Source organism: Anolis carolinensis, unplaced genomic scaffold, assembly GCF_035594765.1.
Source record: "Anolis carolinensis isolate JA03-04 unplaced genomic scaffold, rAnoCar3.1.pri scaffold_9, whole genome shotgun sequence".
NCBI classification, from domain to species: Eukaryota; Metazoa; Chordata; class Lepidosauria; order Squamata; family Dactyloidae; genus Anolis; species Anolis carolinensis.
In genome coordinates, this window is record NW_026943820.1 from 29,774,171 (window position 1) to 29,788,405 (window position 14,235).

A 14,235-nucleotide genomic window follows, 5' to 3' on the forward strand; every position below is an offset into this window, starting at 1 on the left:
GGCAAGTAAGGCTCCGCCGGCGGGGGGGGGCGGCAACCCCGGCTGGGCCAGGACGAGCGGGTGCCGCGAGGGGTCGAAGGGCTTGGCTTTGCAGAAGGCGGGGGGCACGTCGTACGTCTCGTCCCGCGCGGGAGCGTCCGGCACGTCCTTGCTGACCGAGGGGGGAATGTCATACACCTGCGGGGAGACACACCAACATCTGAGCCAGGTGTGGGCTGCACATACCTCACCCTGGATCTATCATTATATACAGTAGAGTCTCACTTATCCAACACTCGCTTATCCAACATTCTGGATTATCCAACGCATTTTTGTAGTCAATGTTTTCAATATATTGTGATATTTTGGTGCTAAATTCGTAAATACAGTAATTACAACATAGCATTACTGCATATTGAACTACTATTTCTGTCAAATGTGTTGTCTAACATGATGTTTTGGTGCTTCATTTGTAAAATCATAACCTAATTCGATGTGTAATAGGCTTTTCCTTCATCGCTCCTTATTACCCAACATATTCGCTTATCCAACGTTCTGCCAGCCCGTTTATGTTGGATAAGTGAGACTCTTCTGTATACTAATTTCACATGTGTATTTCCCCCTGAAACCTTTGCAAATCCTCTCTCTATTTGCATTTTCCTCCTGCAATATTTGCAAGCCCTATTTATCAATGTTTATATCTATCTAGGCATCTGTGTGTGTGTGTGTGTGCATGCGCATTTTCCCTCTGCACTTGCAAACATGTGAGGGTAAAATTCATATAAAATTCATATATAAAATTAATGTATACATATAGGAATAGATATACAGGTACAGTAGAGTCTCACTTATCCAACACTCACTTATCCAAGTTTCTGGATAATCCAAGCCATTTTTGTAGTCAATGTTTTCAATATATCGTAATATTTTGGTGCTAAATTCGTAAATACAGTAATTACAACATAACATTACTGCGTATTGAACTACTTTTTCAAATTTGTTGTATAACATGATGTTTTGGTGCTTAATTTGTAAAATCATAACTTAATTTGATGTTTAACAGGCTTTTCCTTAATCTCTCCTTATTATCCAACATATTCGCTTATCCAACATTCTGCCGGCCTGTTTACGTTGGATAAGTGAGACTCTACTGTACATGGAAATCTCTAGTTATCTATATTTACATAGGGTTTGCAAAGACCTGTAAACATATGAGGGGAAAATTCATATATTAATGTATTTGTAGGGGGAACATCGATATAAATATTGAGAAGCTTTGGGGCATGCATTTGCCCAAGGAAGAAATGCAAACAAAGCCCCCCTAAAAACAACTTTGTCCTCCTTTCTCCTCCCCTTTCCCAACTCTTTTCTTTCTCCCTTTTTCAAACTCTAAAAGTAGCCAGAAAAGGCCTTTTAAAACTTCTCTCCCCCTCCCAAAAAAGCCCACCTCGTTTTTGTTTCCTTAGGAATAAAAAGAAATACACCCCTTCTGTTGCTCTCTTTTCCCTCCTTCCCTCCCTTTGGACTCAAATGGTCTTGCAATAATAGTAGTAGTAGTAGTAGTAATAATAATAATAATAATAATAATAATAATAATAATAATAATAATAATAAAGCCATCAGAACAAATGCAATTAAGGCCAAGATCGAAAAATCAGCTGATGACCCAAAATGCAGACTGTGCAAGGAAGCTGATGAAACCATTGATCATATCCTCAGCTGCTGTAAAAAAATTGCACAGACAGACTACAAACAGAGGCACAACTATGTGGCCCAAATGATTCATTGGAACTTATGCCTCAAGTCCCACCTCCCACCAGCAAAGAACTGGTGGGATCACAAACCTGCAAAGGTTGTGGAAAATGAGCACGCAAAGATACTGTGGGACTTCCGAATCCAGACTGACAAAGTTCTGGAACACAACACACCAGACATCACAGTTGTGGAAAAGAAAAAGGTTTGGATCATTGATGTCGCCATCCCAGGTGACAGTCGCATTGATGAAAAACAACAGGAAAAACTCAGCCGCTCTCAGGACCTCAAGATTGAACTGCAAAGACTCTGGCAGAAACCAGTACAGGTGGTCCCGGTGGTGATGGGCACACTGGGTGCCGTGCCAAAAGATCTCAGCCGGCATTTGGAAACAATAGACATTGACAAAATCACGATCTGCCAACTGCAAAAGGCCACCCTGCTGGGATCTGCAGCATCATCCGAAAATACATCACACAGTCCTAGACACTTGGGAAGTGTTCGACTTGTAGTTTTGTGAAACGAAATCCAGCATGTCTATCTTGTTTGCTGGGTCATACAACGTCGTTGTGTCGATAATAATAATAATAATAGCAATGAATCATGCAAATTTGCAAGAATATATTTTTTCCTTCCCCTTCTGCCCATGCAATCTGGCTTGCAAGGGTTTCTCTCACACTCTCCTTTCGCTTTTGAAAACATTTGCTTCTTCTCTGTCTCTCTCTCAAAAAAAATATAAGATAACCAGCCTGGGAGGAGAAGCGAAGAAGGGAAGTTTTGGAAAAGAAAACAGACCGTGGCTTCCAGGCTCCGCTGCTGGCTTGACCTTGACCCGAATATAAGCCGGGGGAGGCTTTTCCAGCTCATAAGTAAGGGCTGAAAAACCCGGCTTATCTTCGAGTATATACGGTACACACAATTTAACGTATCATCTGTAAACAAAAATCCATGCTCCAGTACACCGCCCCTTCCGCCCCAAATGGTCTCTACCTGTAGGCTTTTCTCCACGCTGGGGGGCACGTCATAGATCTCCTGGGAGGGGCCCAGACTCCTGCCGCTGAGCCCCTTGGCCATCATGGAGGGGGTGTCGTACACCTGGCGGAAAAATACAAGGCAAAGGAGGAATGAGGAAGGACTGGTGGGTTGGTGGGCTGGACACAATGCATACTCCTCCCACCCGGCCGGGACCCCCCCCCCCGCCCCCCGCCCCCCTCCCTCCACGGCCGTGGCACTGACCTCCTGGCTGGACTGGTTGACCAGGAGGCCCCGCGTGGGGGGGACGTCGTAGATCTCCCGCAGGTGTCGGGGGACGTCGTACTCGTCCGCTTCCGACTTGGGCGAATCGTAGACGTACACCTGCCCCACACGCGTGGGGACCACCACCTGCAAAGCGGAGAGGAAGGAGAACGTTGCTGGCCAGACACTCTGCCGGACTCAAGCTCACTTTATTTCTCACCGCACTTTGTTTTCCATTCGCCTGCAGTACTAAACGCATGAGATTTTAAAGCCAGGCATCATTATCCGCAAGGCAAGCTGAGACCCAAGACAAAACAGGACATGTCTGTTTTTATTGTTGCTTTTATTGTTGCTTTTATTGTTTTTATTGCTATTTTAAAGCCAAGTGTATTGTTTTAATCTATTTTTGTAAACCGCTCCGAGCCAAACCGGGAGTAGCGGTATAGAAGTTTAATAATAATAATAATAATAATAATAATAAACTGCAGCATCCCAGACGTCATTGTAGCACAACTACCATCCATTGGCTTGCGGCGAGTTTTTCATTCTGTTCAACCATGTGCCACCAGCATTCTCTCCTGATGTTTTGCCTGCATCTGTGGCTGGCATCTTCAGAGGTTTGTTCAGAGCTCTATTGGAAACTCGTATATTGTCGAAGGCTTTCATGGCTGGAATCACTGGGTTGCTGTGAGTTTTTTGGGGGGACTGTCTGGCCATGTCCCAGCAGCATTCTCTCCTGACATTTCGCCTGCACCTGTGGCTAATGGCATCTTCAGAGGTCTGTCGGTATTGAAGCAAGTGGAGTGTATATTTCTCCAGGGTGGGAGAAAGAACCCTGGTCTGTTTGAAGCCAGTGTGAATGTTGTCATTAGCAAGCTTGAATAGCATTGAGTAGCCATGAATTTTGCTAAGTCAATCCGTGAGGGTATCTGCAGAGAGGCAGTGAAGCAAGTGGAGTGTGTGTACGCGCGCGTGTGTATATATACACATACATATATGTATACACACACACATAAACACACAAACATATACCTGTGGAATAATGTCCAGGGTGGGAGAAAGAATAGTTGTCTTACAGTTAGCAAGCTTGAATAGCATTGAGGCTGCTGATTCAAATGTGCTAATTGTAACATTCTGAAAACTCTGAGGATGCCTGCCATAGATGTGGGCGAAACGTCAGGAGAGAATGCTTCTGGAACATGGCCACACAGCCCGAAAGACATACAACAACCCTGTAACATTCACACTTGCTTTAAACAGACAAGGTATAAAGCATTATTCCACAGGGATATATACACACTCCACTTGCTTCAATGCCAACAGACCTCTGAAGATGCTATTAGCCACAGGTGCGGGCGAAATGTCAGGAGAGAATGCTACTGAATCATAGCCAGACAGACGGAAAAACTCACAGCAACCCTGTGATTCCAGCCATGAAAATCTTCAACAATATGGGAGCCGTAGTCCAGTATCTGGAAGAGGGCCGCATGAAGAGTGACAAACATGCGCGGGCCATGCGTGTGGCATCCATGCGCGCCATGTGTCCCTTCTCCCAGCAGGGGGCAGTGCCGCCCACAGTTGTGGGGAGAGGCCGCTGGGGCCGCTTGCGGGAGGCGCATCCCAATGAAGAAGGATGACATCATGCGCTATTTCTGGACCGAGCATCAGAAGGGGGGGGGCCTGGAAGGAGAGGGAGGCAGGCAGGCGCACAAAGGGAGCGCATTCCCTCACGCAGGAAGGAGGAATGTGCACACGGAGGCCATAGGCATGCATCTCCTCACTTCCCCGGAAAAGTGATGCTCCATGCGCTCAGAACGTACAGGCAACAGAAGAGCCTGGGCCGTTTTCTGAATGCAGTCCATTTGGGTAAAATGCAAATAAATAAAATGCATTCATTTACTTATTTCCTTATTTTACATCTAGATAGAAAAGGGATATCTATTATCATCATTATTATTATTATTATTATTATTATTATCATGTACATAACAACACAGCACACATGCACATTAGGTCTAAGTGTCTGGGATTTGTCTATCATCATCATCATCATCACTATCATCATTATTATTATTTACATGTACTACGCCTCCCATTGCAAACTACACTTCCCAATAGATTCAACTGTGGCAATCAAACTACGCCTCCCATTGAAAACTACACCTCCCATTGCAAACTATGCCTCCCATTACATCTAACCCTGGCAATCAAACTACGCCTCCCATTACAAACTACGCCTCCCATTGCAAACTACGGCTCCCATTACATTACACCATGGCAATCAAACTACGCCTCCCATTGCAAACTACGGCTCCCATTACATTTCACCATGGTAATCAAACTACGCCTCCCATTGAAAACTACACCTCCCATTGCAAACTATGCCTCCCATTACATCTAACCCTGGCAATCAAACTACGCCTCCCATTACAAACTACGCCTCCCATTGCAAACTACGGCTCCCATTACATTACACCATGGCAATCAAACTACACCTCCCATTGCAAACTACACCTCCCATTGCAAACTATGCCTCCCATTACATCTAACCCTGGCAATCAAACTACGCCTCCCATTACAAACTACACCTCTCATCGCAAACTACGGCTCCCATTACATTACACCATGGCAATCAAACTACACCTCCCATTGCAAACTACACCTCCCATTGCAAACTATGCCTCCCATTACATCTAACCCTGGCAATCAAACTACGCCTCCCATTACAAACTACGCCTCCCATTGCAAACTACGGCTCCCATTACATTTCACCATGGTAATCAAACTACACCTCCCATTGCAAACTACACCTCCCATTGCAAACTATGCCTCCCATTACATCTAACCCTGGCAATCAAACTACGCCTCCCATTACAAACTACACCTCTCATCGCAAACTACGGCTCCCATTACATTACACCATGGCAATCAAACTACACCTCCCATTGCAAACTACACCTCCCATTGCAAACTATGCCTCCCATTACATCTAACCCTGGCAATCAAACTACGCCTCCCATTACAAACTACGCCTCCCATTGCAAACTACGGCTCCCATTACATTTCACCATGGTAATCAAACTACACCTCCCATTGCAAACTACACCTCCCATTGCAAACTATGCCTCCCATTACATCTAACCCTGGCAATCAAACTACGCCTCCCATTACAAACTACACCTCTCATCGCAAACTACGGCTCCCATTACATTACACCATGGCAATCAAACTACACCTCCCATTGCAAACTACACCTCCCATTGCAAACTATGCCTCCCATTACATCTAACCCTGGCAATCAAACTACGCCTCCCATTACAAACTACGCCTCCCATTGCAAACTACGGCTCCCATTACATTTCACCATGGTAATCAAACTACACCTCCCATTGCAAACTACACCTCCCATTGCAAACTATGCCTCCCATTACATCTAACCCTGGCAATCAAACTACGCCTCCCATTACAAACTACGCCTCCCATCGCAAACTACGGCTCCCATTACATTACACCATGGCAATCAAACTACACCTTCCATTGCAAACTACGCCTCCCATTGCATCGAACCCTGGCAATCAAACTACACCTCCCATTGCATTGACCCGTGGCAATCCAAGTGGCACCAAACTGCATCAGTTGTAGGGTGTGGATGCGCTGGGAATGCTCTGCCCTGGGCCGCATGGGTAACCTCTGCCCGAGACTCCAAGGCAGGAAAAGCAAATAAAGGAAAGCGGAAGAACGAGAGAGAAAGATAAGCGGAAGGCTGGCCGTAATCCAGGCTCTCCAGACGAGGCCTGTTTTCTGCCAGCCTCCAAGGCCAGAAAGCCAAAGAGGGAAAAGGCACTTGGGGAGGCCGCGCTTTCGTCCCATGGACACTGCGCGGGACGGGGTCTGCAAAACACCGTGATCAGCCGGTAGGCTGTTAGGAATGGTGGGAGTTGTAGTCCAAAACACCTGGAGGGAGGGCCGAAGTTGGCCCATGCCTGCTTTAGCCTGTGTAAACCAGAGCGCATTGACTACTCATGGACCGAGTTTGGCACCACTTGGAGTGGATGTGGTGGGGTCCTGGCAGGCCTTGCATATCCCTCCGCCCAAATGGCCTTCTCGGGACCCAAAGGGAGGCCGGTGTTTCCTTTCCCAGGCCGGGACAGGAAACCCCTCCCCACGGCCTCCACGGCACACGGAGGACAATGCTCTTTCCATGCGCTGCGCCTGCACTGGGATTGCACGATGGAAACTGCTTTGCCTGCAAAAAAGGGGCAGAAGCAGAAAAGCCCACAACAGTTTTGAGTCTCGTTGCAGCAGGGATGTAGCTTGCCTCCACTTGGAATAGCCATGGGCCAATGCTATGGAAACCATGGGACTTGTAGAAAATAATAATAATAATAATAATAAATAATACTAATAATAATAATGAAATAAAATAATAAAAATAATAATAACTTATTAATAATAATAATAATAATAATAATAATATCCCCAGTTGGGCCTGACCAAATTATTGTTAATAATAATAATAATAATATCCCCAGTTGGGCCTGACCAAATTATTGTTAATAATAATAATAATAATAATAATAATAATAATAATAATAATAATAATGTATATCTCCAGTTGGGCCTGACCAAATTATTGTTAATAATAATAATAATAATAATGTATATCTCCAGCTGGGCCTGTCCAAATTATTGTTAATAATAATAATTATATATATATATATATATATATATATATATATATATATATATATATATTTCTCCAGCTGCCCTTAACCAAACTACGAACAATAATAATAATAATAGTAATAGTGTATATCCCCAGCCGCCCTTAACAATACTATAAATAATAATAATAGTAATAGTGTATATCCCCAGCTGCCCTTAACCAAACTACAAACAGCAACAATAATAATAGTAATAGTGTATATCCCCAGCTGCCCTTAACAATACTATACATAATAATAATACTAATAATAGTAATAGTGTATATCCCCAGCTGCCCTTAACAATACTATACATAATAATAATACTAATAATAGTAATAGTGTATATCCCCAGCTGCCCTTAACAATACTATACATAATAATAATACTAATAATAGTAATAGTGTATATCCCCAGCTGCCCTTAACAATACTATACATAATAATAATACTAATAATAGTAATAGTGTATATCCCCAGCTGCCCTCAACCAAACTACAAATAATAATAATAATAATAATAATAATAGGAATAGTGTATATCCCCAGCTACACTTGGCCAAACTAGACATAACAACAACAACAACAACAACAACAACAACAAGAATATTGTACATTCCCAGCCTCCCGTGTCCCAACCAGGTGGGTGCCCTTGGCCTTACCTTCCCGGGGGGCGCCTTGGGGGTCTCCCTCGTCCGTCCGTCCAGAGCGGGGGGCACCTGGTAGATCTCCTGCCCGGCCCCGGTGGTGGGGGGCGGTGGTGGCGGTGGCGGCACCTGGTAGAGGTCCTGGGGTCCGGGGGGGCCCTGGTAGAGGTCCGGTCCCTGGGGGGGGCTCTGCTTGGGGTAGGGAGGGTGGGGAAGGGGGGTGGGGAAGGGGCCGGGGGCCAGGGCCTTGGTGAGGGGGGGCACCAGGTAGACGTTGTCCTCCTGGGGGGTGAAGGGGTGCATGGGGGTGTACTGTGAGGCGGGGGCGGGGGAGAGGGCGGGGAAGCCCCCCGGGGGCGGGTGGGGGGGCGTGGCGGGGGCCCCGGGCGGGGGCGGCTGCGCCTGCCTCTTGTCGTACATGCCGACCAGGACCTTGAGGCGGTTCCCGGGGACGATGCCCTGGCGCCCGTGGAGGGAGCAGAGCCACCACCCGGCCAGGCCCTGCGTGTTGCGCTCCAGCACCGTCAGGATGTCGCCCTTGCGGAAGGACAGCTCGTCCGGGGACTCCGCCACATTGTCGTACAGCGCCTTGGCCAGCACGTTCTGCAGAAAGCGGAAGGAGGAGGAGGAGGAGAAGGAGAAGCCGCCCGGCCGGCCGTCAGGGCACACGCAAAACACTCCCCGCAGAGGGCCAGCAAGACTCATTCCCACAGGACACCCAGTCCAGCCCATGCTGACAGGCACAGGCAAAACACTCCCGACATATTGCCATTAGGTCTCATTCCCAAAGGCCACCCAGTCCAACCCCATTATGATAGTTACAGTCAAAACACTCCCGACATATTGCCATTAGGTCTCATTCCCAAAGGCCACCCAGTCCAACCCCAGGCACAATCAAAGCACTCTGGACAGATAGCCATTAGGCCCCTGTTAAAAGACTCCTCTACAGAGTTAGAAGGGACCCCCAGGGGCCATCCAATCCCACCCCATGCTGACAGGCACAGTCAAAACACTCCCGACAGATGGCCATTAGGTCTCATTCCCACAGGCCACCCAGTCCAACCCCATTATGATAGTTACAGTCAAAACACTCCCGACTGATGGCCATCAAGTCTCATTCCCACAGGCCACCCAGTCCAGCCCATGCTGACAGGCACAGTCAAAACACTCCCGACAGATGGCCATTAGGTCTCATTCCCACAGGCCACCCAGTCCAACCCCATTATGATAGTTACAGTCAAAACACTCCCGACTGATGGCCATTAAGTCTCATTCCCACAGGCCATCCATTATAATCAGTGTATGTTTTTGTTTATTGATGTATTGCATACTGTTATTGCTTTTATTTGATATTTCTGTGAGCCACCCTGAGCCCCCTTCAGGGGAGATGGAGGCAGGATATAGATAAACTAAATAATAAATACAATAATATTATTTATTATTATTTATTATTTACAGCATTTATATCCCGCCCTTCTTTCTCACGCCGAAGGGGACTCAGGGCGGATCACATGACACATATAGGCAAACATTCAATGCCTTTTAACATAGAACAAAGACAAACAAACATAGGCTCCGAGCGGCCTCGAACTCATGACCTCCTGGTCAGAGTGATTCATTGCAGCTGGTTGCAGCTGGCTTGCTCTGCAGCCTGCGTCCAGTCCAACCCCATTCTGACAGGCACAATCAAAACACTCCCGACAGATGGCCATTAAGTCTCATTCCCAAAGGCCATCCAGTCCAATCCCATGCTGACAGGCACAATCAAAACACTCCCGACAGATGGCCATTAAGTCTCATTCCCAAAGGCCATCCAGTCCAATCCCATGCTGACAGGCACCGTCAAAGCATCCCCAACAGATGACCACTAGGTCTCTGTTCCCAAAGGCCACCCAGTCCAACCCCAGGCACAATCAAAGCACTCTGGACAGATAGCCATGAGGCCCCTGTTAAAAGACTCCTCTACAGAGTTAGAAGGGACCCCCAGGGGCCATCCAATCCCACCCCATGCTGACAGGCACAGTCAAAACACTCCCGACAGATGGCCATTAGGTCTCATTTTCAAAAGCCATCCAGTCCAACCCCATTCTGATAGGAACAATCAAAACACTCCCAACAGATGGCCATATGGCCCCTGAGAAGGAGTCTCCACCATAAAGTTGGAAGGGATCCCTAAAGGCCACACAGTCCAACCCCATTCTGATAGGCACAATCAAAGCATTCCCAACAGATGGCCATTTGGTCTTTGTTCCTGAAGGCGATCCAGTCCAACCCCATCCTGACAGGCACAATCTAATCACTCCCGACAGATGGCCATCCAGCCTCTATTTAAAGAGCTCTGGGGAAGGAGACTCAAAGTTGGGAGGGACCCCCAAAGGCCATCCAGTTTAATACTGTTCCAATGGGCACAAACCAATCACTTCCAACAGATGGCCATCCAGCCACTATCTAAGGGCCTCCAGGGAAGGAGACTCTGCCACGGAAGGGACCCCATGAATTACGAAGCCCCTTCCTCCTTTGACTGTCTGCTTCGAGACTGGGAAACCTTCAGAATCCTTGAGGACAAAGAAAGCAAAAAAAAAACAAAAGGTCTCCAAGCCAGTGGATGGAGGCACCATGAAAGCATCCCCGACAGATGGCCATATGGCCCCTGAGAAGGAGTCTCCACCATAAAGTTGGAAGAGATCCCTAAAGGCCACCCAGTCCAACCCTATTATGACTGTCACAATCAGATATTTCTGACAGATGGCCATTAGGCCCCTGTTTAAAGACTCCACTACAGAGTTAGAAGGGTCTCCCAAAGAACATCCAGTCCAACCCTATTATGACTGTCACAATCAGATATTTCTGACAGATGGCCATTAGGCCCCTGTTTAAAGACTCCACTACAGAGTTAGAAGGGTCTCCCAAAGAACATCCAGTCCAACCCTATTATGACTGTCACAATCAGATATTTCTGACAGATGGCCATTAGGCCCCTGTTTAAAGACTCCACTACAGAGTTAGAAGGGTCTCCCAAAGAACATCCAGTCCAACCCTATTATGACTGTCACAATCAGATATTTCTGACAGATGGCCATTAGGCCCCTGTTTAAAGACTCCACTACAGAGTTAGAAGGGTCTCCCAAAGAACATCCAGTCCAACCCTATTATGACTGTCACAATCAGATATTTCTGACAGATGGCCATTAGGCCCCTGTTTAAAGACTCCACTACAGAGTTAGAAGGGTCTCCCAAAGAACATCCAGTCCAACCCTATTATGACTGTCACAATCAGATATTTCTGACAGATGGCCATTAGGCCCCTGTTTAAAGACTCCACTACAGAGTTAGAAGGGTCTCCCAAAGAACATCCAGTCCAACCCTATTATGACTGTCACAATCAGATATTTCTGACAGATGGCCATTAGGCCCCTGTTTAAAGACTCCACTACAGAGTTAGAAGGGTCTCCCAAAGAACATCCAGTCCAACCCTATTATGACTGTCACAATCAGATATTTCTGACAGATGGCCATCCAGCTGGAGATCCGGAGAAGGAGGCTCTACCACAAAGTTGGAAGGGGCCCCCAAAGGCCATCCAGTCCAAAACTGTTCCCATAGGCATAATCAAATCACTCCCGATAGATGGCCACAGAAGAAGACTCTGCCACGGAAGGGAGCCCATGAACTACGGAGCCCTTTCCTCCTTTGACTGTCTGCTTCGAGACTGGGAAACCTTCAGAATCCTTGAGGACAGGGAAAGCAAAAACAAAACCAAAAGGTCTCCAAGTCAGTGGATGGATCCGCAAGCGGGGCTTTTGGCCGGGCAGGAAGCGCCAAAGCCGTGAGTCACCCACTCGCTCGCTCGCTCGCTCGGAGAATTCCCTTGGAGCCTCACCCACAACCAGGACAGGCGGGAGACGGAGCCGAATGAAGGCAAAGCAAGGCAGCGCAAAGCCAGAGCCCAGCCAGCGTCCACCACGCATGAACATCTCCATCCAAACACAGTCATCATCAAGGTCTCCTCTTTGGAATGGTGGGAAATAAAAATAGATACCAATAAAATTACATGAATCGAGGCATCCGTAGGTTCAATGTTTCTGAATATTTACATCAAGCTCAGATTTAAGATAAGACTGCCCAACTCTGAGCAAATCATTATTCTCATCTTCTTCAGTGTAAATGCCCTTATGTATCCTTTTAATAATAATAGGGTAAAATAATACATGTAATAATAATAATAATAAATGCAGGAAAGTAATACATGTAATAATAAATAGAGTAAAATAATAAATGCAACAACAATAATAAGATCAGAGTGAAATAATAAATGTATTAATAATAATATTAAAAATAGAGTAAGATAAATGTAATCGTAGCAACAATAATAGAGAAAAATAATAAATGTACCACATATTCTCGAGTATAAGCTGACCCAAATATAGGCCAACCAGGACCCTCACCCGAGTATAAGCCAAGGGGGGGCTTTTTCAATCTTAAAAGAAGGTTTGAAAAAGTAGGCTTATACTTGAGTATATACAGTACTAGCTGTGCCCGGCCACGTGTTGCTGTGGCTCCGTGTCTTGGGGGGGGGGGGGGGGGATCCTTTGTTGGGAGGTGTTAGGTGGCCTTGATTGTTTCCTGGATGGAATTCCTTTGCTTTCAGAGTGTTGTTCTTTATTTTGTGTTTTGAGATGAAAGAGTGATGAGTACCGAATGGGTTTTGACCTTCAAAGAGTGGGTGTTTCCCTGTTTGGGGGGGGGGGGGGATCCTTTGTTGAGCGTAAGAACATGAGAGACGTGGATGAGGGGTTGTGTTGTGAATTTTCTAGGTTGGGGGGTCTTTCGTTTTGTTGTTTTGCCTGGTGGAGCGACGCCATTATCCTTTTATATATATAGACTAGCTGTGCCCGGCCACGCGTTGCTGTGGCTTATGGGAAACCTTTGTTGGCCAGGTGGAATAGCAGTGAATAGCCTTGCAGTCTCAAAGCCTGGCCGTTTTCTGGAGTAGCTGGAGCTTTTTGTTGTCTGAACGTAGAGGCATGGATAAGGGGTTGTGCTGCCAAGTTTAGTGTTTCTGGGATGTGTAGTTTTGTTGTTTTGTCCTAGGCCGAAATTTCATTCCCCTTTTATATATATATAGATTTGGTTAAAGCTGCAACTGTGTTGTGGGAAGATTTACAGTATTTATATTCTGCCCTTCTCACCCCGGAGGGGACTCAGGGCGGACATGTGGGTGCAGAAAAGAGCAAACCACAGGCCATGGACTCCAATGCGGCCTGAGCCACATGCACCATGAATGGAGGGAGGACCTTCTCACAGCCACACCAGAGGCACAACAAGTGGCCAGATTCTGGCCAAAGGACATTTCGCATCATGCCAAGTTTTTAACTTTGTAGTTTTTTAAAGACATTATAACTGTATCCTCAATTTGCTTCTGACGCAATAGATAAATGAGTATGAACCCGTGGATGTGTGCCGGGTGTGTTCATTCATGCCGTGTCCCGATTCCTCGCTTCTCCCTACACCAACGCTGCAGTAATGATCCAAAGTAACAGCTTGCCTCCTGCATGTTGCTGTTGTTGTTGTCGTCAGGAAAACAGACGGGAAGAGCTGCCTTGGCCAACCTCCCTCCTTGGAAAGAGAAGAAATGCAAACCATGTGCTAAGAAGAAGCCGCCACGCAAAAGAAGTCCTTCGTTTTTCTCTCCGTGTTTGCAGTCACAACAGGGTTAAATTAGCTCACTTTCCTACCTGTCCTGGAAATGCATGATAAACGCCCGCCGCTTGCAGGCTGTTGTTGCAGAAATGATTGCAACATGCTGCTCTTTGCTCTCGCAATGCCGCCCTTTCTACACTCATCCCGCCAATGGCTCCACGAGAAGAATGAATCATTGACGTAAAACCCCTTCCGACCGGATCAGAGTTTCCTGTTGGATCA

The 14,235-nt window shown here is 46.5% G+C and overlaps 1 protein-coding gene and 1 long non-coding RNA gene across 23 annotated transcripts in view; both read right to left on the reverse strand.

Moving 5' to 3' along the window:
- bcar1 (BCAR1 scaffold protein, Cas family member) overlaps positions 1-14,235 on the reverse strand; it is a 41,160-nt gene that overhangs the window by 8,933 nt on the left and 17,992 nt on the right. Inside the window, 5 exon segments of the mRNA XM_062961716.1 lie at positions 1-177; positions 2,722-2,826; positions 2,968-3,114; positions 4,788-4,814; positions 8,331-8,918. Coding sequence (XP_062817786.1) covers positions 1-177; positions 2,722-2,826; positions 2,968-3,114; positions 4,788-4,814; positions 8,331-8,918 — 1,044 coding nt within the window.
- On the reverse strand, positions 4,822-7,433 carry LOC134293615 (uncharacterized). Of its 22 annotated transcripts, none has more exons than XR_010000570.1 (5): positions 6,203-7,433; positions 5,926-6,128; positions 5,778-5,851; positions 5,630-5,703; positions 4,822-5,555 (listed from the first exon to the last, which is right to left on the reverse strand). It is a non-coding gene; the product is annotated as an uncharacterized LOC134293615 (long non-coding RNA). The 22 variants fall into 22 exon arrangements; XR_010000572.1 differs by having other exon boundaries at positions 5,630-5,684; positions 6,203-7,432; XR_010000568.1 differs by having other exon boundaries at positions 4,822-5,536; positions 5,611-5,832; positions 5,907-5,980; positions 6,055-6,128; positions 6,203-7,425.